General features: G+C 42.3%; 1 protein-coding gene across 11 annotated transcripts in view; it reads left to right on the top strand.

The window, feature by feature from the left end:
• The window catches only part of FARP1 (FERM, ARH/RhoGEF and pleckstrin domain protein 1), a 215,822-nt gene that overhangs the window by 110,615 nt on the left and 78,843 nt on the right, over positions 1-26,364 (top strand). Inside the window, exon 1 of one of the 11 annotated variants that reach the window (XM_080575911.1) lies at positions 13,623-13,655. The exons of the other annotated variants lie outside the window; for them this stretch is intronic. Coding sequence (XP_080432037.1) covers positions 13,638-13,655 — 18 coding nt within the window. The 5' untranslated portion in view covers positions 13,623-13,637. Of the gene's footprint in view, positions 1-13,622; positions 13,656-26,364 lie in introns of those variants that run through there. 11 annotated transcript variants of the gene reach the window in all.

Below are 26,364 nucleotides of genomic sequence, written 5' to 3'. Positions count from 1 at the left end.
GAACATCACAAAGCTTGCTCGTGCAAATTTAAGGGCTCGGTGCCCAAAGAATTATAAAATGTGGCTCTGTGCCAGTTTCCCTCCTCCTGTAATTGTAGAATAGGGAGGACAAAGCTGCTCGACACAGGAATTTTGTTTTTCGTGTGCTGTAGCTTTCTTGATGAATTAATAGAACTGCAAACAAATACTAGGCTGCTGGTGGTTGCTGTACAATAGTAAAAGAAGTCGCAGTCGTCTGATTCATTAGCAATTTGTAATTTGTGTCAGCGGGCTTTGTGTTGATGAAGATTTTGCACATTTCTTTTTCTATTTTTATTATTCCCTTTTTTGGAAGGGTAGGGAAGGAAGGAAAGAAGACTTGTGAACCTTGTTAAGAGTAGGGCCTTTGTACGAAAATATATCTGCATTTTTGCAGAGTACCCTGTAATGCTGAAGAAACATTACAGATTTTTGCAACTGAATGTGCAGTTGTCTTTGTATGATAAAAATTGTGATGCTGTACCTTGGAAGCAGTGTTTCAAATGCACAAAAAGTATGGGTAAGTGCTTATAATTACTTTCCTATCCTATACAAAAATCTCCCTTCAGACTGATGAAGTCACCCCAAATCTACTTTGAGAGAGGTCAGGTCAGAGAGTCGTACAGCGATGTAGGGAGGGTGTCTGCGCACTAGGACCACAGAAGAAAAGCTCCACAGAGCAACGGGGAGCGTACTGCCATGAAGAGATTTCCAGTGAAGGCCTTGGCACAGCCCAAATGACAGCCACGTGGAGCAGAAGAGGAACAATGGTTTTGCCAGTGTGAAAAGTATGGCTTGGAGAGCTGCGGAAGGCCAACTGCAGTGTGAGCGACTGGGTTGGGGCTTGTCTGCCCTCTGGGGTCACCCCACCACAAGGTGGAAGGTTCGGCAGAAACAAATTGGTGTAACATGTTTAAAAGGACCTACTCATTTCCAGAAAGCTCGCTCGTTGCAAGTAGTGCCCACGTCCACTAAATCCACTTGACTTCACCAGGGAGCATGCGTGAAGGTGGCCTGGAACAGAAGCATGGGGCTGATGGTGGCCCCAAAGACAGGTGTTCCTCTGAGGTGCTGCCACTGGCACAGGCATAAGAACAGCGCGAACCCCAAGGCCCATTTCAGGAGCTCCTCTTTTTTTGCCTGGCTTCGGGTCCTGCCATGTTATATGTATATATCTCCAAAGGCCAGCACCAGGAATGCTGGTTTTCTGACTCTTGTTTTCATTGCGCGGTGCTTATCGTCTCTGTCTGAGAAGAGTGAGCAACGAACTGCATGCGTGAATGCTCTTCGTTTGCTCTGACAAAGTGTGGTTGTCAAGTGCCAGCCTTTGAGATCTATTTCAGCACAGGAAGAGGCTTCACCTTCAGACGTGAACGTCATCCTGCCGGAGGGAAAGGAGTGTTTTTCCTCCTGACAGATTGTTTCTTCTTACTTAACTAAGCACTGGGCAGTCGCTATCTTGTTCAGTTTACCTCAGAAGAAGAGACCTGACTGTTTAATCCCACCCAAAGAGCATTAACGTTTCCACACGTTGGCTGAGGGCAGGATGCAGTCTATCAGGAAAAGAGCGTCCTAATTAATGTTCTTGCTATCCATCTGAGGAGCTGGAGGTTTGGGAAGAGTTAAATGAAGGTGAATGAAGGTAAATGAAGGCTCATTTTATAGAATGCGCTTCCTCCTGGGTTAGTCAAACCTCAGGACTTTGGGCAAGCCAACTGGCATGGCTTGCGCCTTCAGACCTGGGAGATAGGCACAGGCAAAACCTCTTGGCTCTGATCTGCAGTGCAGGTAAAATCAAATTTAGTCTTCTGTTGAGTACTGCTAAAGAAACTATTGTTATTCTGCTCTTCGTGTTGAGGTCCTGTAAGGAAATTTTTATCTCTAACCCTTTTCTGATGTTAGGGGCGATTTCAGGGTGACTGTCAAACACAAGGACCTTCAGTTGCTGCAGGTGTGGAGACATTCAGATGCCTGCCATCCCAGCACAGCTCCCCCGGGTATTCCAGAGATGATACACCAACAAACTGCAGACCCTTTGGGGGATTGCTAATGCAAGCTTCCCTGTGATTGAAATGACTTTTAATGGGATACAGCAGTGTCGTTGCAGGAAGAGAGAGTTTGAAATGTGGGGACCTCCCGGGGGATTTTGAACAATATCTCAGTTTGATTTTGCATGCTTGCCTGGGTATATGCAAATGACAGCTTCAAAATAATTTCAGTATGTGCTCCTTTCTACTGCCAAACCATCTGATGCTGCAGCAGATTCTGCAGTCACAAAGCTAACTCATACATTAGTTTCAGACTATAAGAAACCGAAATCATTAAGTCCTTCCAGAAGACAGTATTGGAGTCAAAGGGAAAGTGATGATATGATAATCCTTTTTGCTCTGTTCACTGTTTTAAGCTTTCAGTCATTCTTTTGGATGTTTTCCATTGGGAAAAGGGTGTATGTGTGTTTGTGTTAACTCTTCTATTGTAAAGCGCTTTGGTTCACAGGGATGGAGCTTTCACAAAGATTTTTTTCTTAAATAACCTTACATAATTGGATGAAAAAGTCTAAAAGAATCTTCCCTTTGCTAAATTGAGCCTTCAGACATATGTGCATTGTAGGATTAAGGCTGCAGCCGTGTTCTGGACGCTGAGCCAGATGTGTTATGCCATAAATGAGACTTTCTGAAACCATTATACTTCTTCCTGGAATAGTTCTGTCTTTCAGCTATTCCATGTCCAGATTTTAAGCCCTTTCTCGTAGCACGATATCAGCTGAACCTTTGCAAAGAAGTACTTGCAAGAGTACTTAAAATGAGGAAACAGTGGATGTTTCCCTTTTTTCATTTTTAGTGGTTTGACTAAACTGTTGTGGCTGAAAATTTCCTAAGAAAATCTGCTTAGGGTGGAACATGACCTAGCAAAAATAACTCAAAACTGTGTTTAACAATGGAAGGTGCTTGACCAACCCAACTATAGGTGGCACCACCTATTTCTCCTATAGCACGTAGCAAATTTTTCAAGCACTGGCTACTTAAGATAAATTATCCCAATAAACATAGGGGCATTTGGAGTCTTTGCAGCGTGTATCACTATACCAGCCAATTCTGCTTTTGCTTACAAGCATCACTGCATCCAAATTGAATCCAAATTGAAACGCTAACACTTGACTCTTTCCATCTGTTGCCACTAGCAGTGCCTACCTAGAGTTGCCACCTTCAAATTTTTGTTGATTTATTGTGAAGTCAAAAAATCTTCCTACTGCTGGCCGTATCCTTTTGATTTTTCCAGTAGCTGTTGGATCAAAAACAAATGCTACAGCAACACTGACACTTCTACTGGAATGCAGTGCTTTCCTTCTGTGTGTCTTAGCCCACTGAGGAAGCTATATTTTACTGGGATTTGAGTATCCCTGCTAGTGTAGGGCTCCCTCTTAGTTCATGGCAGGGGAGTCCTGGGCTCAGTGGTAGAAGAGCACTGTATGGACTTTGAGTCCTGCAAGCATGGGGAATAAATCTGAGTGCTTTTCATTAGAAGCACACATATTAAAATGGGGTTAAAATGATTATTTTATGGGGAATAACTATTGGTTTGGGCTGCTTGCAAAGATTTTACATATAGAACAAGAAAACAAGAAAACAGAGTTCAGGAGGAAGACAATGAGATGAAGAAAGAATGAGTTCCAAAGTAAAGGCTTCATGAGCTGTAGGTACTAGTTACAGAAAGAGCTGCCAGTGGTGAATTAAATATTTCCTGAAATGCATGTAACTGGCTACTTTTTAAACATGGTTACATCTTGTTACACTGAGTGGGCATGACTCAGAAAATCATTGTACATATTAAAAATTAACGGCATATCAATGTGTTGCTGAATATTAGGTTTGATGGAGAAAAATTTATTCACAGCATCATCCCATGCCCATGGTGGGTTGAGGAACACACTCAGGCTAATTATTTTGGGCATAAATAAGAAAACAAAGTACAATTAACTGGTTGGAGATTGTAACCTTAGCAAATGGTGCTAAACCAACTGTTTTTCTAATTTTAAAGGAAAAGCAAACCAAACTTATGCAAAAGACTGCTATTTATATTGCTATCTGCTGAATGTAGTGCTATTCTATTAATTTTTCAACTATCTGTACCTGGCGTAACTCAGAACTATTGTACCTTTAAAATATAAATGCGAGATGCAAGAGTTACAGACTTTAAAGGTTGTTGACATTAATTATAGATTAAGGACTTCTTGAAGATGTTAACAGATTTTCCTTCTGCTAGCTATATTATAGTTTGCTTTTCAGACTGGAAAGAGGGCAGACAGGATTATGTTTGTGCAATTTTCTTCCAACCGTGTGTACAGAAACAGTGTTTAAAATATGTGGAATTGGATTTGAATTCTCATCTTCTGGGTTGCAGGCGAAACAAGCTAATGCGGTTGCAGAGATGTGCTCAAGTAAGAGAGTTTATATTACCGAAAAGTTATTTCGGAGTAATTTATAAACAAAATCATGGCCCTTGGGATAATATAAAACTGTTACTCACAAGACTTTTTTTTTTTTTTTACCACTAAAATATTTAACCTTTTTCATGCAAATTCAAGGGCAGCAGCTGCTTCCAAGGTACAAAGCAGCAATTCTGTTACAGCAGTGACAGTGCTGTAGGGAAACTGATGGCTCAGAGTGCTCTCCTAATGGCCTTCTTCCACTTGTACACAGGCAGTAAGCAGCAAATAGCAACGAACAAGTATTTTAAAAATAGTCTTGTTTTCTCCTTTCATAATTATCCTCTGGAATACAGGGGGGAGCCGGAGGGTGAAAACAACTTTATAAATATTTCTGTTCAGGGATTCATCGCTGTTTATTGCTGGTTCTTCAGGTGACAGCTCTGCATTACAGATTCGTGGAGAGGCTTTGGCTTTGCTCTGCTGAGCTAGGCACTTGGAAAGGGGTTAACATTTGGAGTTAGCCACCTGCAATGCTGACCAGCAAAAGCAGAGTGCCTTAGGTAAGTGTCATCTCTCTCTCTGAGTGGGGACCCTGAACTCAGCCAGCAGAAAGAGCCAGGAGAGTTTCAGGTGCTCGTCTGTGCTTTTGTGGCCTGAAGGAGGGCAGGCTGAGGGGTGCTTGGCTTTGTTCCTTCCTGGTGAAAATGCTTCAGTTGCAAGCACGAGCTCTCATCTCTGCTTCAGAGGTCATGGATGTGTTTTCTCATTAAACTTGAATTTGATATGAAGTGTGCTTGGTGTTGGGACGGAGAAAACCAAAGCCTGTGTGTATGCCCAGGCAGACTGTATTTGTGAAGGGGTTTAGAAGCTGGTATTTGTTACCTCCTGACTCATCTTGCCCATAAGATGGGGTGAAGGTCAAAATGTTCGGGTGTGACTTGGCATCTTTAGAAAAGAAAACAAGCATAACACAACAGCTTATTTTTTTATTACTGACACACGGAAGTGTTACCTTTTTCATAGCCTAATTTTAAAGGAATTTTCCAATGCCCTCTGTTTAAATTTATCAAAGCTGCCTGAAATACTTTCCCAAACATTTCTTTTCATAGTATGTAAGAGGGCTTCCCATGCTTGGTGCAGCACCCTTTGTGCTCATTTTATTTCAACAACCTTTCTCATGGGGTAGTAATGGGTTACTTACCCACTGTCACATGAGTCCAAAATGCCTTTAAATTCATCAAATGTGCGCAAAAGCCTATGATGTGTCACTTGTATTGTACGAAATCCTAAACAAAATACAGTTGTTTGCCACAAGAGAGTGAGAGGTTTGGAGGTTTGATCGTCCCTTCAAGAATCTAATCACCCGTCAAAGCCGTTTCTGTCTGTAAATAATCTAGGGCTTACGGCTCTTAGTGTGGTAGAGTGCACAGTTTTGTTTTGTTTTGTTGTTCTGTTTTTTCCTGTAGCTGCAGTTTGTTCGGGGTGTCAAGGTGATGGTAAGGCCTTACTGAGTCCTGAAGCTGTAACCTCTGAATAGATTCCTGCTTCTCTGATGTGTCAGGTCAAAGGCAGCAGACGGTACAAAAAGACAGAGCAGTCAAAGCTGGAAAAATATCAGGAAAGTGTGAAGGGATGAGACCAAAGAGCCAAAGTAACCGCAGAAGTACTGCAGGCAGCGCAGCAGGTGGGGAAAGGAGTTCTTCAGGGACCCCCCATTGGAGCTTGAAACTTGTGTCTGCCCACATCTCAAAAAACAAATGGGAAGTCTGAATCATCCTCATTATCACTACCAAATCCTTGTGTTCGATGGTGTGTTGAAGGCTGAACAATAGTTCTCAGGAGTCTGTTGGGAATAACTAATAGAAATTAATTTTTGAATTGTAACAAATATTTTTAATATTACTGCAGTATATTGGTACACTGCACATACATCAACGTAATTTTACAGGTTTTTTCTTAATAAGTCCATTGAATTTTGCTCAGAAACAGACAGCTTACAGAGGAGGAGGAACTGTGGCTGGCAATAAATCAGGACAAAACCAAGGGAGAAGACCTCAAAGCAGCTGAAAAACAAAACAAAAAAAAAAACATTGCGGCCAGGATGACATACAGAGAGAGAGATCATGAGCAACCAGAGGGTTGTGGTCGAAGCTCATAGCTGCTTGCTGCTCAGAAGCAGCAGCAGCAGCAACAAAGAAGTTCAAGAAGTCTCATTTGAAAGTTGAGTGTTTAAATTAGGCATCTACCCTCTTCCATTTTTAGGCATTCTGGTGCTTTTGTATGCTGAGTTTTGGACTCCTTCACACTTTACTCTGCTTCTTTCAATTGTCAACCTAAGCATTCAGAAATCATGAATCAGCCTCCCTTTGCCCCCAGTGGCTTAGAAACCATGAGATTTTAAGAAGTAACAGATGTTTTGCTCTTTTTATTTGCCTTCTGGTTTTTGAGCTTGCGGAGTTCATATTTTAAAAGTGTTTCTCCTCAGTCCCCAGGCTAACACTTTATTTATTCGCTCTTTAAATTTAAAACAGGTTTTTCCCCCAGCCTCAGTAATGGGGGCTTAAAGAGGAAAAATTCCCTCCTCGTGACAAAATCATGAATTGGCATTGCTTGGTTCCCAAAGGTTCCCCAAATATTCCCAAATGTTGTCTGTGGGAATATAGGATGGGACTTGATATTTTGGGTTACTGAGCGCAGCCTTTTCTTATGTTAAGCAGTCATGTTACATAATCCCATCCGAAATTTGTCCTGACTCCATCTTAAACGTACTTATATTTACTGGCCTGTATCTTCCCTATGGAAAACTTTTCCAGAGCCTCACTAATCAACCAGTTATAAAATTTCTGCTAATTTCTAGTGTAAACATACTCATAACCAGGTTAAAACCCATTTATTCTTGTATTAACACCATGCCTTAGCTATGTGATTCCTTGAGTTTTATTTCTGCTTTAGCAGAAATAAATAGGTGTCTTTCCTGACACCTGGCTTTGTTCAGGTGTGGTCAACATCATCATCGAAAGCCATGAGAAGGATTCAGCTCAATAGGTATAGTCTCCAGCTATCTTAAGCTTGTAAACCATCCCCAGGGCATAGTGACCCATCTTTCTTTCTGCCCATAGGTCTACAAATTCGTACTTCTTTTAGTATTCACCATTTAACTCTGCTGAGTTTTGACCATTTTTGCTTAGCCTCATTGGTCTCACTGGTGGTGTTATAGTGGAAAAACATTCAGGCAGAATGGGCATTTCCTGGGGACTGTCACAGCTAATCATTATAGATTATTTTACCTCATATTTCGGTCTTACTTTGAGAACACATGAATGGAATCATGGAATCATAGAACCATTTAGGTTGGAAAAGACTTCAGGATCATCAGTCCTGCCTAACTTGGTGTCATCTGCAAACTTACTAGGGACGTGCTCGATCACTTCATCGAGATAATCGATAAATTGGCCCCAGTACAGAGTCCTGGTGACCAGCTGGGTTGAACTCCTTTCACTGTGACTCTTTGAGCCCAGCCATCCAGCCAGTTCTTCACCCAGCGAGCTGTACACCCGTCCAAGCCAGGAGCAGCCAGTTTCTCCAGGAGAATACTGTAGGAAATGGTGTCAAACACTTTACAAAAATCCAGGTACACAACATCCACAGCCTTTCCCTCATCTACTTAGCAAGTCATCTTGTCACAGAAGAAGATCATGTCAGGCAGGACCTGCCCTTCATAAACCCATGTTGGCTTTATCTGGTCACTCGATTGTCCCGTATGTGCGGTGTGATGACATTCAAGTTGATCTGCTCCAAAACCTTCCCATTTCTGAGGTCAGACTGATAGACCTCTAGTTCCCTGGATCTTCCTTCCTCTCTTTCTTGTAGATCAGAGTCACTTTTGCTCACCTCCAGTCAACTGGGACCTCCCCAGTTAGCCAGGACTGATGGTAAATTATTGAAAGTGCCTTGGTGAGCACTTCCACCAGCTCCTTCAGTACCCTTGGATGAATTCCATCCAGTCCTGTAGACTTAGGAACATCAAAACATGGAGGAGGTCACTTACAGTTTCCTGTTGGATTATAGGAGCTTCCAACTCCGCAGGCTGGGTATCCTAAGAACAATTGGCCTTACTAAGAAACAGCGAGGCAAAAAATGCATTAAGTACCTCAGCCTTTTCCGCATCTTTCCTCACTACGTTTCCCCTCACATACAATAAAAAATGAAGATTCTTCTCTTTTTTCTGTTGATGTATTTATAAAAGTATTTTTTATTGTCTTTTTCTGCACTAGCCAAACTGAGTTCCAGTTGGGCTTTGGCCCTTCTACTTTTCTCTGCAAATAATTTATCGTATAAATGAATGTTATTCCATGCTCACCAGCCTGGAATATTTTAACTATATCTAAGTTAATTGCATTATAGTTCACGGTACCGGTTTTTCTGGAATTGATTTGCTGAGTTTTACAAAAATCTTGAACTGTAATAAAAGAGTGGCATTTTTTTGTTGGTTGGCATAGCTTGTTTGCTTTTTGTTGCTAGAGTCTGGGTAGTTCTCACTATATTCAGGAACTGCAGTATGTGATCAGACATGCTGGATTTCATCTATACTTGTGGAACAATACCGGTACCTTTACAAAAAACATGTTTGCTTGGGATACGTTGGTCATACTGCATACTGTGTTTTGAATTACTTATCTTAAGGATTTGATTTGTTTTACTTTTGGGGGAGATTCCTTCTGTTTTGAATTGCATGTAGAGGATGGTAACAACAGTCTGGAAATTTAGTTCAAGAAGGCAAAAAAGGTTTTCTTTTTAATATATTTTTAGGCATCAGTGGTTTTTTTGGGAAAAGACTTATCTACTACTTTGTAGATAAAGTGGCAAGCTAAGCAATAATAACATGAAAATGCATTGTGCATGCTTGTTTTTCTTTTGCTGTTTCCTTCCCACCTCAAATACAGTTGGCTTGGGATGCAACGCTCTGCTCTTGTTCAACACAGGTCTTCTCTGAAAGGTGTTTACGCTTCCTTCTCTCCCCTCCACCTTCAGCAAAGAAATACCGTTGCTTTCACACTCCTTTGGCGCATCTGTGAGTCTCTAAACCTTATAGGGAAAAGAGTTTGTGGTGCTTCTGCTGTTGAGGCTTGCCAGCCCTAGTCAGGAAGGATGGCAAGCTGCCCCCTCCTTGCCCTTCCCCTTACAACCGAGCAACCCCTGAAGAAATTTATCACCTGCACAAGGCTGTGTGCCTGGAATTAGTTAAGAGGCTTACTGAAACTTCTGCGGCAGGGTCTGATTTTAGCCTTCGCCTTTTTGTGAGATGGGAAACGTGAACAGAGCTCAGAAACTGACCACAGTAAATCGGTTTGTGTTCCCTGTCAGAGCTCCAGGTTGGGCTTCTGCTCACCTTTTGGGGAATCTACAGTAAGTCGCTTATTTTTATTGTTTCAGGCACTCAAATTTTTGAGGTGAGAATGCTAGGCAACCTCAGGTTCAGCCATGAGCAGCTGATGCTGTAGCTGTTCTCTCTCTTTGTTTAGGTACTTGGCTGAAAGGTTGGTGAGGTTTTCTTAGCTTGTTTTAACCATAGGAGCAAATGTCAAGAAAGCGAGAAGGTGTGTTTTCAGGGTTGAGATAATGTAATGTTTATAGTTTCAGTCCTGACATAATCAGAGGTAAAACCTTTTTTTCTACTGGCTGTGAACTTTTAACTGTGAAAAAAGGGCTGTGGAGTGGGAGAAGCTGCTCTTTATTTTTATACAATTTTGAAATGTGCTTGGCTTTGATAGTGCATGCATTTCTGTAATGACACTGAGTGCAGGTAAAATACACCAGCACGCACATCAGAAACGAACTGCAACAACCATTGCCAAACATGCCTTCGGTCCTTCCACTGGCCTTTTAGACCACAGGGGGAATCTTCCAGCAGGACCATGCCTTGCTCCACCAGTTATTTTCCATGAGTTATAGTGGACCTGAGGAGCACACTCGCTTTCCTCCTCTGCGCTCGTTCTTGACTTCAGGAGACAAGCCAGTTTTACGGCAGGGGTAAGTAACTTCCAGGCAGAACTTTGACGTGAACACTGGTGCTTCTCGCACTGCTGCTGCCCTCCAGGCAGGCTGACCGGTGTGCACAAGCGTGCACAGCCTTGGAGGTGGTGGTGGTGTGCTAGAGGAGCATTAGCTGGTGTTTCAGCAGCTGTTCTGGCAATTATTGTGATTAGCATCACAGGTACGGACAAAGTGACCTCGTGCCTTTGTGACCGTAAACTGCGTGTTTAAAAACCAGCCATGTGGTGAGCAGCACGATCATCGCAAGGATAAAAGAGAAGAGGAAAAGAAACAGGCTGACTGGCGGTTTCTGTAGGGCAGAGCATGCTGCTGAGCCTGGGAAACCCACTGCTTGCTGAAAAGGGTGCTCACAGAGTAATTCAGACACTGTGATGCTCTAGAAATGTTGTGGAGGCATTAAGATTTTCTGTTGTAGAGTGCGTGGTTGTAAGGACCAAGGACTGTAGTGTTGTGTTTTTTTTCAATAAGTAGTAAAACTCATCAGATAATAGAACAGTAAGCAGTGAAAGGTGAGTTGGAGCACAACATTTTGTTTGAAATTTTCTAATAATCTTTGTATAGGTAGTTGGCACTTTGAAAATGTAATCCTTAGTGCTGGAGGAGTGGCTTGTGATTCTCTCTGAGTCACCTCCGTTGTTTCCAGGAAAAGCCATCAGAAATAAGAGCATATCATGTCTACACAGAGTATTGCATTGATAGATCTACCTGCAGCATCAACCCTCTTGTCCGTGACACCTGTTGATAACTTAGTGAGTGATACTTTCCTTTCTGAAGTACGGTTCTTGGTATCCTCGTGTGCAATTGTGTTATCGCGTTACTGGGCTGTTACTTCTAAGAATATATAGGGGTAAGAGGTACAGCTTGGCTAAAAGACATAGTGCTGTAGGCTTTGGATAGCCTAATTTCATTGTCAGCTTTAAGCAGCTTCAGACATTCCTAACAGAGAAAGGAAAGCCTTGTTTGTTTGCTTTATGTATTTATCTGTTTATTTACGGTGTTTGGGCTTCTTTGATGTTGGGAGTTGTGATTTACAGCATAGCATTTCCAACCTATTGTGAATACTTTAGAGGGCCCTCCCATCTCTGTAGAGGATATTTTGCTAATAGTGACTGCACAAAACATTTTAAATGTAATACACAGGAATAGATTTCACAAACCACTTAACTGCAACATAAAAGGTTAGTGGTTTTTCTTTTTTTTTTTTTTTTTTAACACAGGACTGGCTGTTTAGTAAAGTATACTATTGCTTGAAATAACAGTAAGCAGATTTTTGCCTTTGGCAAATACAATCATTAAAACACGGCTGTAAATCGCCCCTTGTATAACTGCATGCATTGTGTATGCCGTGGGTATTTTTCAGTCTGCTGCTCTGAAGAGGTGAAGGAAAAAGCCATGCATATGTATCTTTTCAGTATAGTTATTATAAATATATAGCTTTCTAATGGTATTTAGAAGCTATATTTTCCCAGAATGCTTACTGATTTGTCGGTGTGGACAGACTGGAATGAGAGACCCGCTATATCAGTTACTTAAGTGTTTCTTTTAATTGATAATACCAGTTCTTCATAGCTAGAAAAATGTGGCTATTAGACAGGCATGTTTTTCCATTGTTTGGCATCTATTTTCAGACATTAAGCAGCAGCCTACACATAAAGCACTATTATTGCCATGTTTCCCAGTTGAGATTCTTCATTGTTCTTGAAAACCATCGCTGAGCAATTTTCTGCTAGCAAAATTTTGCCCGTGGGGCCACGTACGCTGGGAAATACTGTGAGCCATTCAAGCCGGCTGGCCTTGCAAGCTGCTCTGTTCCTGAAGAGCAGCACCACGTGCCTGCAGCAGTGCGGTGGGCACTCAGCACCCGACAGGATTGTTCTGCCACGTCAAAGTTTGATCCTCATTCAGTAGGCTAGGACTGGACTGTGAGTCTCTTTAAAGCCATCACTTGAAGTCTGAAAGAAGACAGAAGCCCTTTTGATCAGGGTGGTGCCGCTGAAAATTGAGTTGTCGAGTGTTGGGTTTCCTTTCATCAGTGCTCTAGATGTTTGGTAGGAAACTGCCCAGTGTTTTTGTTTAATGTAACGAACTTACTGGAGCTTCTTTATGGTATAGGCCACAAGATGATACTGAACAGAATCAGTTATTTTTACAGTGCTTAAACATGGTACCTACCTTTTGCTTGTAGTCCTGATTTGTAAGCGTGCAGCACATTTAGAAAACAAAGGACTTTGCTCATACCCTGTGCCCTAGCTCACTTCTGGGGATCTGTCCTATTTGTTATAGCTATATGTTGTCAATGCTACCTTCTTCGTTCTGCTTTTGTTCTCTTAAGCCCTTTAGAGACCATTATCCTGCTTAAAGCAAGAGGTCCTGTGCAGACCCAGGAGCTGGACTCAATGATCCTTGTGCATCCCTTCCAACTTGGGATGTTCTATGAAAATAAATAGACAGCTTTGTGAGAACCTGTCTTTTTCTATTCTCCCCTCAAGTCACATGCGTCCTATGTCGTCCTGGAAAAATCACAAGCAAAAAGTGTGCCAGAGCATAAAACCTTCCAGAGTGAGATCAACCTCACTCGATTTCAGTTGCTTGAACATCTGATTCCAGGGTCGTGGGATAGGCTTCCTCAGGTGGCAGTGGAATAAGAGAGTGGAATTAAATTAATTAAATAAGTGGAATTGCCTGTTGGGCAATTCCCTGCAGGTGTGTGATACATCTGTCTTCAGGTGGGATGTGTTTTCTCTCATGATATATCTCTCTCATCCGACTAAAGAGAGACAGTGTGGACAATGAGCTTAGGCTGAAGGTATAACTCCTGGGCAGATGGAGTGGGGTGAATTGAATTCCCCCTTGGCCACCGGTGCAGCTGTGGGAGCGCCGAGCCAAATCTCCAGCCCACAGTTCACCCAAACAGAAACCCATTGCTTTTAATGCACTTGTTGCCTAAGTTAAAACTGTATGCAGAAGCATTTGGAGACAATGTTGGCAGCAGTTATGAGGAGCTAAATTAATTCTAAGAGTAATTACTGGGAGCAGAAGAGAGCCTGTCATGCTTTTGTGGAAGAGGCGCAGTTGATGGGGCAAGTTCACGTCTGCACTGCTTTCAAGATGAATGGCTTTTTGCACATCAGCAAGCATGTGGTCTGTGGAATTTGTGAGTATTGGATCCACATGTGATGTCAGAGAGGTGACCTCAGCAGATCTTTTGATCTCTCAAGCTTTTAAAATTACTCGGTGTAATGCTAACCCTAATAGTAAATCTCTTGGCAAGGATGCACATCCAAATCTATTCAGCATCCCTCGAAAATAAACGTAAGCCCTTCCTCAGATGTTTGATTTAACATCAGGATATCCTGAAATAGCTGGTGGTGAGAGCAGCTTAATGGGTATGAATTACATTTTTTATTGGGAAATGTTTGTCTTTAGTAGCCTAGTGATTTTATTAATTCAGTTTTGGGAGACAGTTTAAAATATGCTGATGATGTCAGCTATGCATAATATCTTTAGCGTAAGCACTTATCTGGTTCCTAGCAGCATAGTAGACAAAATACCTCCTGAATGTTAATGATAGCAAGAAGTAAGCATACTACCAGGTTAAAGATAGTGCAGTCCAGGGGGGAAAACAAAGCAGCAATGAGATGAAGGCCGTTTGTCTGCTCAGTTTTGGCTGGCCTGAGTTTTCCTCTGAAAGTACCCTGCTACTGGAGAAGTCCAGTGCAACTGGATGCTTAATTGTAGCTAAAAAGGGGAGTGAATATCAACCCAAATGAGGCTCTGGGGGGTCATGGGGGAAAACGTCAGTCCTATTAAATAGCACATGCATCTCTACTGATTAGCACCTAGCTGGAGGTAAAGAACACCCTGTTGCAGTGCCGGGGAATCACGCTACTTTGTGCTCAGGAAGGACGTACATGCCCTGCGAAGGAAAAATTGCTGACCATGATGATCATAGTTCACCTTTTCCTGGCTTTAATAGTTTGCAGCCTGCTTACGGTTGTGATGTGTTGGTTGGAATGAATTATCCAGGAGGCGAAGCCTATGCCATTCCTCTGGCCAAGACCTTGTTTGATATGTGGGAGTAGAAAAGGTATCTCAAGCTGTTCAGCACCAAGTAATTTTAGCCCCCAATTTACTAAATATTTACAGTCTAACAAAGCAAGAGCTGATAATAGCGGCTCCTTCGTGCCAGTCAGAGTTACGGCTCTCTCTGTTTTAGTCTCATGATGTTCTTTGTCAAGCATTAGGAGACATTTTGATTAGAAACGAGTAAAAGGACACCCAAAAGTACGCAAGTATCGTAGAAATATTGTAGTTCAATGCCATTGTGGTCTCTTCTGTGTGCAGAAGTTCTTTCCCTATGGCAATTTATCCTGAGTCTGACAGGGTAGTCTGACTTCTCTAAGTAAATTGTGCTGAAGAAAGATAATTTCTGAAGTTGGTAGCGAGGTAGTGTTTCAGTGGATGTGACCAAAGCGTGTGTATGTACTGACCCAGAACTTCACTTGAGGGTTGGTGAGAACGTGGATGACCTAAAACGCTTTCTAAATAGGCAAGGGTGATGGATATTTGTTAAGTCTCATAAAGTGCTTATCAGTTTAGAAAAAAAAAAAACAAAAAAACAAAAAAACAGAAATGTGGAGCAATCTTCTGATGAGCCAATTAATAGAGTAAATGATCAATGGCAAACTGTAAGCAACGTTCATCTGGCTTTTATCTCCATATGCACGTGGTTTTTTAAAAAAATTAACATATAACAGGAGGGGTTGTTGGTACCTGAAGTTTATCGGAAGGTTTCTATATCCTGTTAAAGCCGTCCCTAGAAAAAACCTGATGTCATCCTTTTCAGAGCTTTGGCAAGCCTGATCTCACCAGTGCATGGTAGAAGCAGCGCTGAGCAGGCAGTTCCTTGCCTCTTAGCAGCGGCCCGCTGCACTTCTCTGCCTTTGTGCCAGGCTGGGAAAGGATAATTACTCTCAGATAAGCAATGGATGATACTATCGAACTCCAGCTGTTAGTAATGCAGCCATCCGTCCACAGGCTCCGTCTTGGTCTGGAGGCTCCTTCAGCAAGCGGTGCATTCTCTTTGCACGTTGATTTGCTGGGTTTTATCTCCCTTTGCTTTCTGCTGAGGAAGTTTCAGCGCCCAGCTAAGGAAGGAGTGGGAAAAATCTGCTTTTATCTCGGCAACTTTCTGAAACATCTCTTTAGCTTCTTGTAGGAGCCAAAATTCTGTTTCAACTAGACCTGAACCTCTTTATGTTTTAGAGGTTTCTCTGTTCTTTTTCTTTTTCAACTTAAAAACTGTAAAGAATACATTCCATGGAAAATTGTCTTTCAGTACGACGTATGTATCAGCTGTAGTTACTCTTATTTACGAAACTGGAGGAAGAGAGACCACCTCCCAGATGATTCAGATTTTAGGTTGACTGATGCGTAGCCTGAAAGCTCCTATTTCCCCTCTGTTGATTAGATAGGAACCTAAGAAAATTATTCTTCCGCCTTAGGCACCACAATTAAGTGCTTAGAGTTAGGCGGGGTTAATCTAGATTTACCCTTAAAATAAAAATCAGAGGACGGAGAAGTTTGTTTCTGACAAGTTGCTTAAACCCTGGCAGATAGCAATTAAGACTGTCACAGAATTGTTATACTCTAATGGCATCTCCGAAATAATCACTTGTACCATCCAATTAGGTTGTTGTGCTGTAAATAAAAGTCTCACTGTTGCACAGCCTAGGAATCTGGAAATTACATGAATATTAACAATGAATAAACATATTTGTAAATACGGAATTAAAATGAGATGCGTGGCATCTTTAAGCACTCAAGGGATTGTTTTCATCACTAAGGAAAAAAAAAAATCATGGATTAGATAGAATCAAAACCTTTCCCAGTTACACGCATTCCCCTTAGGGCCAAACGAATTAAAACTCTGTTTCTGGATGATCTCAACCCAAGACTGAAAGCGTGTTCAAAGTAGTGGTATTGTGTCAGCCTGCTGTTTGACTTCTGATAGCACATCCCCAAAGAGTTCTCTTTGACGTATCCCGAACAGAGGATGCTTGTTTCCCACCAAGCCTGTTGTTCCTGATAAAGCTCATCTATACCGGAGCGGTACCTAACACTGCACCGCCGTACTCTGGCCTTAAAAGCAGCTTGGTTGCTCCTTTGTAAATCTGCTGTGCCTAAAGATTTATTTTAAATACCCTGTCCAAAGCCCAGATCGCAATATCTGAGTCTGTCCAACATGTGTTTTTAAGCAGCGCATAACAGAAAACAGGATAGCACGTTAAAACAAAATAGAGGCCATAAAAGCTGTTTCAGAGACTGTGTTAATGCCCTTGTGATAATAACGTGGTGTTACTCTCCTTTGATATTTGAGGCCTCTATCTGAGTGACAGAAAGCAGATATCTCAGGAATCTCCGAGCTTGGACATTTTGTACGGGTAAATGAGCAGTGAAGCAGGAGCACCACGTAAGCTGTGTTCCTCTCAAGGACTGCATGTTAGCTGCAAGCACAGGTAATTCTGCAAGGCCCACACGCACACGCAGAAGAAGGGGTGGGAAATCCGATGAAAACTCATCTTAGCTCAAGAGTGCGACCTTGTTCCTAGTCAGGGGGAGGCACCCTGAAGATCCTTCAGAGGCTTTTTGCCCAGCTTTTGTCTGCTGCTAACAGCCAAAGCCATGTGCAGATTGGATGTCCTGCTGGCCTTTCTTCCCCCTCTGCCTGCCTCCTCTGCAGACACAAGCACACATCCCTTCTGCTCGTGCTCCCCTATGACTGCTGCAGTTACGTGCCGTTGGCTAGCGTAACCAGTCATCAGACTTCGGCCATCCAGAGGCAGTTTCACCTTCCGGAAAGCTGGGCTGACTTATGGCTGGATTTTTCAAAGCCTCTACGGCGTTAGGAGAAACTGCAAGTTGCAGACAGGCGGCGAAGAACCAGCATAAAAGGTCCTGAGGATCTTTCTGAAGAACTATGTAGCTGTATTAAAAAGGGAGGTGGGTATTTTTTACCCTTCTTTGCAAATGCAGCTTGACTGTATCAGATGCCTCTGAAATCTGCTGGTAGCAGAAGCCATTACTGTACCAGACACCACCCCAATTCCACTCCTTTTTCTTTCCTCTATGGTTTATGTGCCACCAAAGGTAGCACTTCACAGCGATGCACCTAGCAGAGGTGTGCCTTCCCCTGCAAATCCAGTAAGCATATAGGCAGCCATCACTTTTTCCTGTGTCAGGTGTATTCTAAGATGCTTTCTTTGCATGTTTAAAAGGCAGTTTAGACTCCAATATATTCTGTCTTAAGTTTTTTTGAAGCTGCTTAGAGAAATGTTGAATGCTTCTTATCATCCGTGATGGGAAGGTCACCAAGGTGTTTGAGTCTGTCCAGTTGGTGTCGGATCTTGCATGACCAGACAAGAAACTTGCATGTGGGGAACTTGAGTGGTAAAAGAAAACCCCAAACTTCTGCCTTTCAGGTAGTTAAAAGTGAGATAGCTTTTGAGGCTTCTGTTTTGCACTTAGAGCTTTTACAAAAACAGTTTGTGGCTGTGAGGTTCATTCATTAGGAATGAACTTTGGACTGTCTCTGGTTTAGGTTCATACATAAAGTACAGTATTACTCCAAATATAATCTGGAGTAATCACAGGATGCTACAGCCAAGCTTTTCCTTAGCCAGTCTACATCAGATGTGCAAAACAGAACCAAGCGGATCCTACAGAAACTCTCGATTGTTTAAATTTAATGCAAAGTTACCCTCCTTACTCTGCCTCATGTTGTAGCTGTAGGAACACGAGATCCAGCTGGAGCAGCAGGCTGGCTGGCGGCAAGAGCTAGGGTGAATGCATTAGAGCTAGCAGCAGCCATAGCCTGAAGGCTTAATCGAAGGTTGGACTGTCAAGCTTACAATCTGGTCATGAAAAATTCTGCATCCTATTGTTAAAATGTAGCATCCTTCCCCTGGTAAAGCAAAAACTAAAATACGTACAACTGGATGATGTCAGGGCGTGCTCAGTTTAATTAAAGGTCATGTTGAGAGCGATGCAGGACTGAAGAAAGATTATGAGAAGCTTTTGGCTATTGCATTTGATTTTGCTATAGAATTAGGATTTCATATTTTCTCTTTTTTTTTTTTTTCCTGGGCCTAAGACTTCTCACATTTAAAACCATTTCATCAAAGGGCTTTGTCAGAATCATGGCTAAAATACTAAAATAAAATGCATTCAAATAAAAGTAGTAAATAACTACTGTGCATCTCAGTCTGGTTTTGTAGTTAATAACTCCAACATGGCTGTAACTCTCTATATTCTCATGCTTCAGGTCTGCATGGAAGGGTTTTGCTTTTCTTGTTTGATGACGTTAGAATTTCTATTCCTTTATTTCAGTAAAGTGTTTGTTCGTAGCTAAACAAGGTGAGGAAAAACGAACAGGCAAAGAAAACAGACCAGAAAAGAAAGTGGCCTGAACAACAGAATGCTTTTATTTTCCTCTCAAAACACTAATTAATGTTTAAAAAGAAAAAAAAAAAGGAAAGAAAACCTGAGAAGGTAATTAGATGTTTTTTACCTTGAAACATAGAGGAGTGGAAAAGTAGGAGGCAAGCAGGGGGAGGGGGGTGTCACAGAGATTGGGGTTTCCATCCCCAATTACTTGCTGGCTGCTACACTGCTGAATTACACTGAGAGCACTGAATGGTACCATTATATTCCTTTTCAAAAGTTGTGGCCTATGAAATTCAATCCGAGGTATTTTTAATGAGTGTTCTGAACCTCGGTTTCAGCTCTTCTGAAGAAACAAGGAGCACAGTGTGCTGCTAAATAGCACCGAGGCCGAGGGTTAAATTCATTCAGTTTTTTGCTCGCAGGGAGGGAAAGCAATATCAACATTTATTTGACAGGTATATACTTTCTTCCAGAGCCTCAGCTTCAGGAAAACAACTTTCCATAAAGAAAACTTGCTGAAAAATGAGGCTGCGGCAGCTTCACATCGAGTTCTCTGAAAACAAAGCCTGCGGTGTGTTTTCCGAGGCCAGCAGCCGCCGCGCACACGCCGTGGCTGGGCTGTGGGCATCCCTGCACTGCACTGCAGAAGGCTGTGGGGCATAACCGTGCGGGCAGAGCTCGTGCTGGGGATGCCACCTACCCAGCTGGAGACGTCTGCTCAGCTGCACCTCCTGGCCGTCAGTGAAACGTGGGTCGTGCAGAGGCAATCTCTGTCAGAGAGGTGCCTCCCGGCATCTCTGGGTCTCCACGAAAGGGTTTGCTGTTGTGGTTGGGATGGCTTTGGGGTGGCCTCCTCCCTTCTCACACCTCTCAGCAAGCTTCCTCCTAGCCGACGTGGCTTTTCAGGCAAGCTTTCTCAGAGTGGACCTGGTTTTATAAAAGCCGGGGGTTGTTGCCTTCATTTTTCTTACGTGCAGCTTGTTTCAGATGGTGAGGAAGGCACTGCTTCATGCGTCTGCCCCGCAACTCACTCCAAGATATGAAATTCATGACGGACTGGCTGTGGTTCTTGCAAGTCATCCCCATTTGGTGTCAAAGCTCTGAAGCTGGCGTTCGTCGTGCTGATGACACTCTTCAGAAAGGAAAATAGTCTCTTCCAGCAGTGGATGTTTGCCTTGCTAACGGGATAAAGCACAGCCACAAACCACTTTTTAGCTTTGCTAGTAAAATTAGGCAGAGATGACTCAGCATTGGCAGCAGCTAATTTAGGGAGTTAGCTGACATATTTCTAGTAAGTTTTTTCATTGTTCTTTTAATGTCTTAATTTTTCTTGTCCACAGTGTGCCTTTGAAATGATGTTACAGGAAAGTAATTTAGTTTCAGTGACTCTGGCTGTGGCAAGAGTCTCCCACTGGAAGTCTCCAGGAATTGGATGGTTGGGGTGAGAAATTGTGCAGCTTTAAACTGTTACTGATTTCCCGCAAATATTTTACACCTGTCTTTAGAAAGCTACCAATTATGGCTGTAGTACAAGAAACAAGGCTTGGGGATTGTCAGAACTAATTAGTTTGGGTAGACCTGCTATTGCAGTTTGGTGTTTGGGCTGGGTTGTGAGGGAGTTACTGGAAACAGCATTCACGTTTTAAGTGAAGACGTGCATTGTCTCCATCAGTAGAATTACATGGAGGGTCTTAAGCCAGACACAAATTAATTTTTTCAGCTGAATTTTTTAGCAGAGGAGATCGGAATGTCCCTTTTAAGCTGGTAACAGTAATTGTTAGGTACATGTGTGTCAAATGTAGTTTTTTTTAAATCAGTACATAAAATTTAAAGGCAGTTGTAATTCCTAAGGGCTAGATGTCAATCAGTTAAATGCTGTAATGCAGTTGAAGGAACTAGAGAACAGGGAAATTGCTCAAGACATGTTTTGTTGAATAGTGTTTTGGAACCAACAGATGTGTACTTAGCCTACAGTGACCAAAGGATGACTAGTTCCAGGTCTGTAGGGTTAGTGGTGTGTAGCTGATGAGAAGTTCAGATTCTTTCGGCATTGGTGACAGTGGGATGGACCTGCAAAATAAATTGCGTTGTGGGATTTTGTCCCGTGAGTGACCAGATGAGGAAATTCCCCGGTCTGCAGGTCAGCTTCATTCTTCCCCAGGCTCTTCTTCACAAAGGGCTCCACCAGTTTTGCAGTGGTTGTTGCTGGTTCTGCAGTTGCTGGTTCTGCAGTTGCTGATTACTCATCAGGGAGAAAACAGAGTAATAAAGAGAAATAAAATGACTATTAACTTCAGTTTGCATTGGTAAGAACTGCAAAGCAGTAAGATGGCTGGATCATTATACTTGGAGCTGACAGGTTAGCCTGTGATACGAAAGGCTTGCTTCAGAAGCTGCCCAGCCCATCTCTTCTTGGTTTTTATCTCCTCACTTGCACAAAGAACTGGCATATATAACACAGTGTGGCATGTATTTGCCCATCAAGTTATAAAGCTATCATCTTATAAGCCAAGTAAAAAGAGGCCAAGCAGAGTCTCCAATCCCAGCAGCATTACTGTACTGTAATTATGGAGGTCTGTGGTTACTTGAGGATTAACTGTAGCTGAATTTTGTGTTGGTCTGGCTCTGCTGCAAGAAAAGGTTTAATCAGGAACAACTGAAAATAGTTTCATCATGCAACTTTACATTAGCTTTGCTAAACCATCTCTTTTCTTTTTCCTTCCACTCTATTTAACTATTAAAGAGGATTATTTAGAAGCAGATGTAATATTTTCTTTATTTTCCTGTTAAGTGTTTAGTGTTCACCTGAATTTTACAGTTGGCTATTTGTGGTAAAGTTGATTTTGGGAATCAGAAGAGAGTTTAAAGTCTAGTCAGCACAATCCTTCTGCTTTTGCCTTTTTTAGAAAGTATCTCAGCATAAGCCAGTTTATCATAGTCAGAAATAAAAGAGCATGACTACAGTAACAAATCTCTGCACGTTCAACTGTAGAAAATTACATGTTTCTTTGAAGAAGGTGCTACAAATGTGAGTGAATGCGATGGTTATTAAGTTCTTTCTCGTTGTATTTTTGCCTCCATAATTGCTTGCTGTGTTGATTTTGGGTGAGTAAACACATACCTAAAATAGTCATTTTTGAAACCATTTTATTTGTCGTAGCTGATAGGTGAGGAGAATAAAGAGTTAACTTTGCTGCTGCATTTTCTTTTTTAAGGACAGGTATTTGAAGTAAAACAAACCTGAAGTAAAAAGCACCATGTTCTACAGTCATACTGTTTAAAAAGCCTGTCACCACCAACAAAATCAAGCAAAGGATAAAACTTCAGTGACTATGAAAGGCAAGCACTGGTATTAAAGGGAACACAGCTTATGTGGGGAGTATAAAGTAGGAAAGCAGTCCACTGAAGTCTAACAAGAAGGGAACACTAAATAGACTTATTGTACATACACGGCAGATGATCAATTGCCTTTTTAAAGCTGTATAAGAGACTTATTTTGTTACTCCATTTGGCTTCAGTCCTGCCTTTGAGGGTCAGCACGCAGTCTGTGCAAAAACATGTGGGATACATGCCAGGAGTGGAGCGTTCAACTACACTATGATGGAAAATATCTTAAAAAGCAATGAGGTGCCTTTAGGTTATCATGAAAACGTACCCCTCCTACATCATCCCTCCAAAGGGGGTCGATACCTTGTGGCTGTAGGTACAGAGTGAGGTTCTGCGTGCTTTGAGGTAGCGACCAGTGTGCCTGGCTTCTCCATTTCAAGGTATGACTTCCTTCTCTGCCGGTACGTGAGAGTGTGCCCTGGGACCCTGATGTGCTGGCTTTTAGTACGAAAAACGTGACAGACTGCGATGATTTTTTAAAATCCTGATTCTCGTGTCCCAGCAGCAACAGGCTGTTACTTGGTCCTGGTGTACAGAGGGTGGTGAATCCCACTTCTTCAGGACTTCCCAGCCTGAGCTGGACAGTAGAGCAAAAACTAGAATGCCCAGGTGTAAGAGCTATCTTTATGGTCTAAAGCTATTTTTACAGCTGTCTAATCCTTCCTATAGGATTAACACCTACACTTTGAAAGCGAGGAGAGGAGAAAGAGGGCAGAGCATCTCCAAGTGTCTTGGCAGTGTTAGGTCCCGAGCAACAACACCCAGACCGGTCCTTACTGCTTTTAACCCACCTTTTGAGCAATAGACTTTTGTTAAATATGAAATGTGCACTTCATTTTATGGCGGAAAGGAGAACTGGATGAAATATGAAATTTCTCTTCAGATGCTAGCAGCACTGTTCTCCTGTGAGTAGTTTTCAAGCCTACTTTGAAGTATAAATTTTTGTCAGGGTTATTTGTTTAAGAACCCTGTTGCTTGGTCTCATCTTTGAGGTTATTTTTATGCTATTTGCTTATCGTGAACACATGTTGGTTTTTCATTCTTTTAGAGCTGAAGATACATACATAATTTTTAACAGCTTCGAATAACTGAGAAAATTCATACTGTTAGGAATGTGTGGTTGTTATTTTTAGTATTGATTGTGACTGTGTATGATGTCAGAAATACGAAAATACTGGGGGAAGTTTTCACTGTCATTTCAATTCAGTTGTTAAACTGAAGTATAAAATAATTTGGGAATCACGCTAAACTGAAATATATTTTTTAGGGCAATTTCTACTGAAAGAGCAAATAGTTTTTAAACTTTGTGTTTAAGTGTTGTACAATGTAATATTTAAGTATTCCTAACATTTATCTTGACCAGGTTGACTCATTTCAGTTTCAAGCACTCAAAATGTGACAGGAACATGGCATTAGTGGAAGAAATGTCTCCCTTTATATTGTGGCAGGTGTGCGTAAATGTAAAGGAATTATTTTCTCTCCTTATCAGGTGTTACAAATGCACTAGCAAGTGCAGAAACAAAACAAAAAAATTTTTCTGTTCCATTTGCAGCAGTTCTGAAGAAGAGAAGCAAACACTATGCTTCCACATGAAGCTATCTCTTACTTTGACCAAAATACTGATGGTATTTTTCAGATGTTCCAAAGAAGCTGTTTATTTGTTTTTTAACCTGGTGTTACTGCTCAGTAACGTAAAAACAAACAAAAAAACCTTTCGATGAAAGTGGGCTAGACAGATAAAAAATATTAAAATCACTGTTTGGTCATAAGCTGACACATTGATTTGGTAGATGGTTAGCGAAATAGTTGCTAAATGAATTGTCAGGGGGGTGAGAAGAATATGTCCAAACCCCCTTATTTTCGAGACTTGGAAGTCTTCCAGATATTGCTGTGAATTTCCTTTTTTAAAAAAAATCTGTATTGCAGACTGTGCCAAAGAATGGTCTAAACCAGTATGTAGACTTTTTAAAAAAAAGATTGGAGATCTCTGGAACATTAAAGAATTGTTAAATCTATTAAAATATTCACCACTGGAAGATCATAAGCAACTTACTGTTTTGGATTTTAGTGGGAGGAGAGGGAAGGGGAATTGAATAAAATTGAAATAATGAGCAGACAGCAAATACTGAATGCACAATGTGTAAGGCTTGCTACTTTGGGTACCTTCATAGCTTGCAGCTAAATGTGATGCACATTATTCATAATTTAGAAGTTAGCGGCCTGACGTTCCCTGAAAATGTAAAGTGACTTTTAAAATGTAATTTTACAGAGCTAAATGAAAGGCCAGTTCAGAAGGTATTAAGCAATAAGGATGTGTAGCTTGAAATCAGCGAGCTTCTTTTCACTGCAATAAAATTAGAGTGTTATTTTGGTGTAGCTAAATACCACCTCAAGAGAATAGCAGTAATTCCCTGCTGTCAGTATGGCTGGGATTCACCTCATCTTAACTGAACTCTGTAAAACAGGTGCCTGGGCTACTCGTCATCAAGAGTAAAAGAGCACAGCTGTATCGCTTAGGAAAAGTTCACTGCCAATGTATGTGGATGGGTGTTTTGGGATAGGAGGCATTGCCCTCAGGAGCTGCAGTCTTTCTTCACTGATAAACAGTCCCCATGTTGTACCAGGGGAGGATTAGATTAAATATTAAGAAGAATTTCTTCTCTGAGAGGGTGGTCAAGCATTGGAATGGACTGCCTGGGGAATGGTGGGGTCCTCGTCCCTGGAGGTATTTAAGAGACACGTGGATGTGGCACTAAGGGACATGGTTTAGTGATGGGACTTGGTCAGTCAGGTTGACAGTTGTATTTGATGATCTTGAAGGTCTTTTCCAACCTAGATGATTCTATGATTCTATGATTAAACGTGAATCTGGCTGTCAACAAAAATAGGAGCAGGGGACTGCCACCTGCAGCAGCAGCTTCCCAGCTCCTGGGTGTATCACATGAACTTCCCCCTCTTGTATTCCACCAATATACGATGTTCCTGCTTTGTTTCCCTCCCCACCTTCCAGTTGGGTGCCATCCACAATAGCTAATGGTCTGGAGGTATGGTCTTGCTGCCAGCGTTCATCACAGCATGATGTCAACATCCCACTTGCACGCCTCGTCCTCCTCTTAATCTTCACCTTCAGGTCAGCTCTTTCCCTCCCTGGTGTGAGCTCTTACGTGATGAGGCTCAGGGAGAGCAGGAGATAGGTCTTTTGGCTCCCTTTCCCCCTGCCCTCAGTGTTCGGCCACATCGGTGACCTTCTGAGCCTTCCCTCTCCCCAGCGTGTGAGGCTTTCATGACGGACATCTACTGAGAAGAGGCCTGTGCTTTTGTGCCGCGGCAGGAAAAGGCCCTTCTGCACCACACACAGGTGGTCGCACGGCCTTTCCCCAGCTCCACAGCCTTACGTGCATACAGAGCTGGACTTGATGATCCTTGTGGGTCCCTTCCAACTTGGGATATTCTGTGAGTCTGTGAGCTGTGGGGAGCTCCTGGGGCCTCATGGATCAGGCCCACACCAGAATGGAGCAAGGAAAGTGGCCAAACTGCGGCTTGTGAGATGCAGGTGCAGCCGCAGAGCCATGGGACGGGAGCTGATGAAGCTTTGCCTTGTGCTCAGTGCCTGAGGCAGGCGTCTTGCTGGTTGGAAAACGCCTCCCACGTTTTGGAGAAGACTTGTGTTGTCCCATAGGCCTTGTAAGCACGCTGAAGTCAGGCACAACTGCTGGCTGCAGATGCTGCCCCTGGTGTGGCACACTCGATCCTGAATGCTTCCTCTGTCAGCTGGGGTTTCCTGCGCCTCCAGTGACTGCTGTTTTGGTTCCTCACCCAGCAGACTGAAATTTTAATTTATTGTGTTTGAATTTTTTAGTAAGGATGTCATGGGACTGCGCTGAATCAACATCTCTGTAAGGCCAGAGAGTTGCTGCATTTTTGGATGTCGTACTTCTCCTTCTGGTCCTGCAAGACCAGGAGTGTCACCAGGCTCTAAATCTCAGCGGGTTTTATATGCACAGTGTTTCCCCTTGAATAAACTGCCAGAT

Source organism: Anser brachyrhynchus, assembly GCF_964034855.1.
Source record: "Anser brachyrhynchus genome assembly, chromosome: 1".
In the NCBI taxonomy this organism is placed as follows: Eukaryota; Metazoa; Chordata; class Aves; order Anseriformes; family Anatidae; genus Anser; species Anser brachyrhynchus.
This window is presented reverse-complemented; position numbering and strand designations above follow the sequence as displayed.